This window comes from Pyxicephalus adspersus, chromosome 10 (assembly GCF_032062135.1).
Source record: "Pyxicephalus adspersus chromosome 10, UCB_Pads_2.0, whole genome shotgun sequence".
Taxonomy (NCBI): domain Eukaryota; kingdom Metazoa; phylum Chordata; class Amphibia; order Anura; family Pyxicephalidae; genus Pyxicephalus; species Pyxicephalus adspersus.
In genome coordinates this window covers 5,226,562-5,227,094 of record NC_092867.1, presented here as the reverse complement: position 1 = coordinate 5,227,094, position 533 = coordinate 5,226,562, and the positions used below count along the sequence as shown (strand labels likewise).

General features: G+C 35.8%; 1 protein-coding gene across 1 annotated transcript in view; it reads right to left on the bottom strand.

Annotated features, from left to right (window-relative positions):
• The window catches only part of FHIP2A (FHF complex subunit HOOK interacting protein 2A), a gene marked incomplete at its 5' end in the record, with an annotated part of 14,210 nt that overhangs the window by 11,787 nt on the left and 1,890 nt on the right, over window positions 1–533 (bottom strand). The window contains 1 exon segment of the mRNA XM_072424571.1: window positions 152–256. Coding sequence (XP_072280672.1) covers window positions 152–256 — 105 coding nt within the window.

The following is a 533-nucleotide window of genomic DNA, read 5'->3' as shown; positions in this document are numbered from 1 at the left end:
GACATTAGAGCATCAGCTCCTCTGTACAGAGACTGATGAGACTGCTCTGTGTTCTCTGTACAGCACTGTGGTATATGTCAGAGCTATATAAATGTATAATAATAATGTGTGTCTGATAAATATCCCTATGATATAGTGTATATGAATTTACCTGTACTGGTCGGTGGACGTTAATATGGGGCAGCAGAGGTTGTTTAACCCTCCCGAGTAGCTTGGTGTAGAACATTAGGACTTGCTGTTTCATACCCGGTGGGCACTGTTAGAAGAAAACATTGTGTTACATAAAATAAAAACACAACATGAGAATTTCTTATCTCTGATTCTGGTTTGTTTTATCTTATGCTGATTTTGTACAATGAACGGAAATCTCTGCGGTTATGGTCTAACATTCAGGAAATAAAATAATCTGTGTTTCTTGCATTGATTCAAACATTTCCAGGCAATGAATAAATAATTGTTATGGTTTGATATCTGATAATAACAATCAGCAATGAGGATTTCTCTGCTGATAATTCCACCTATCTTCATATATA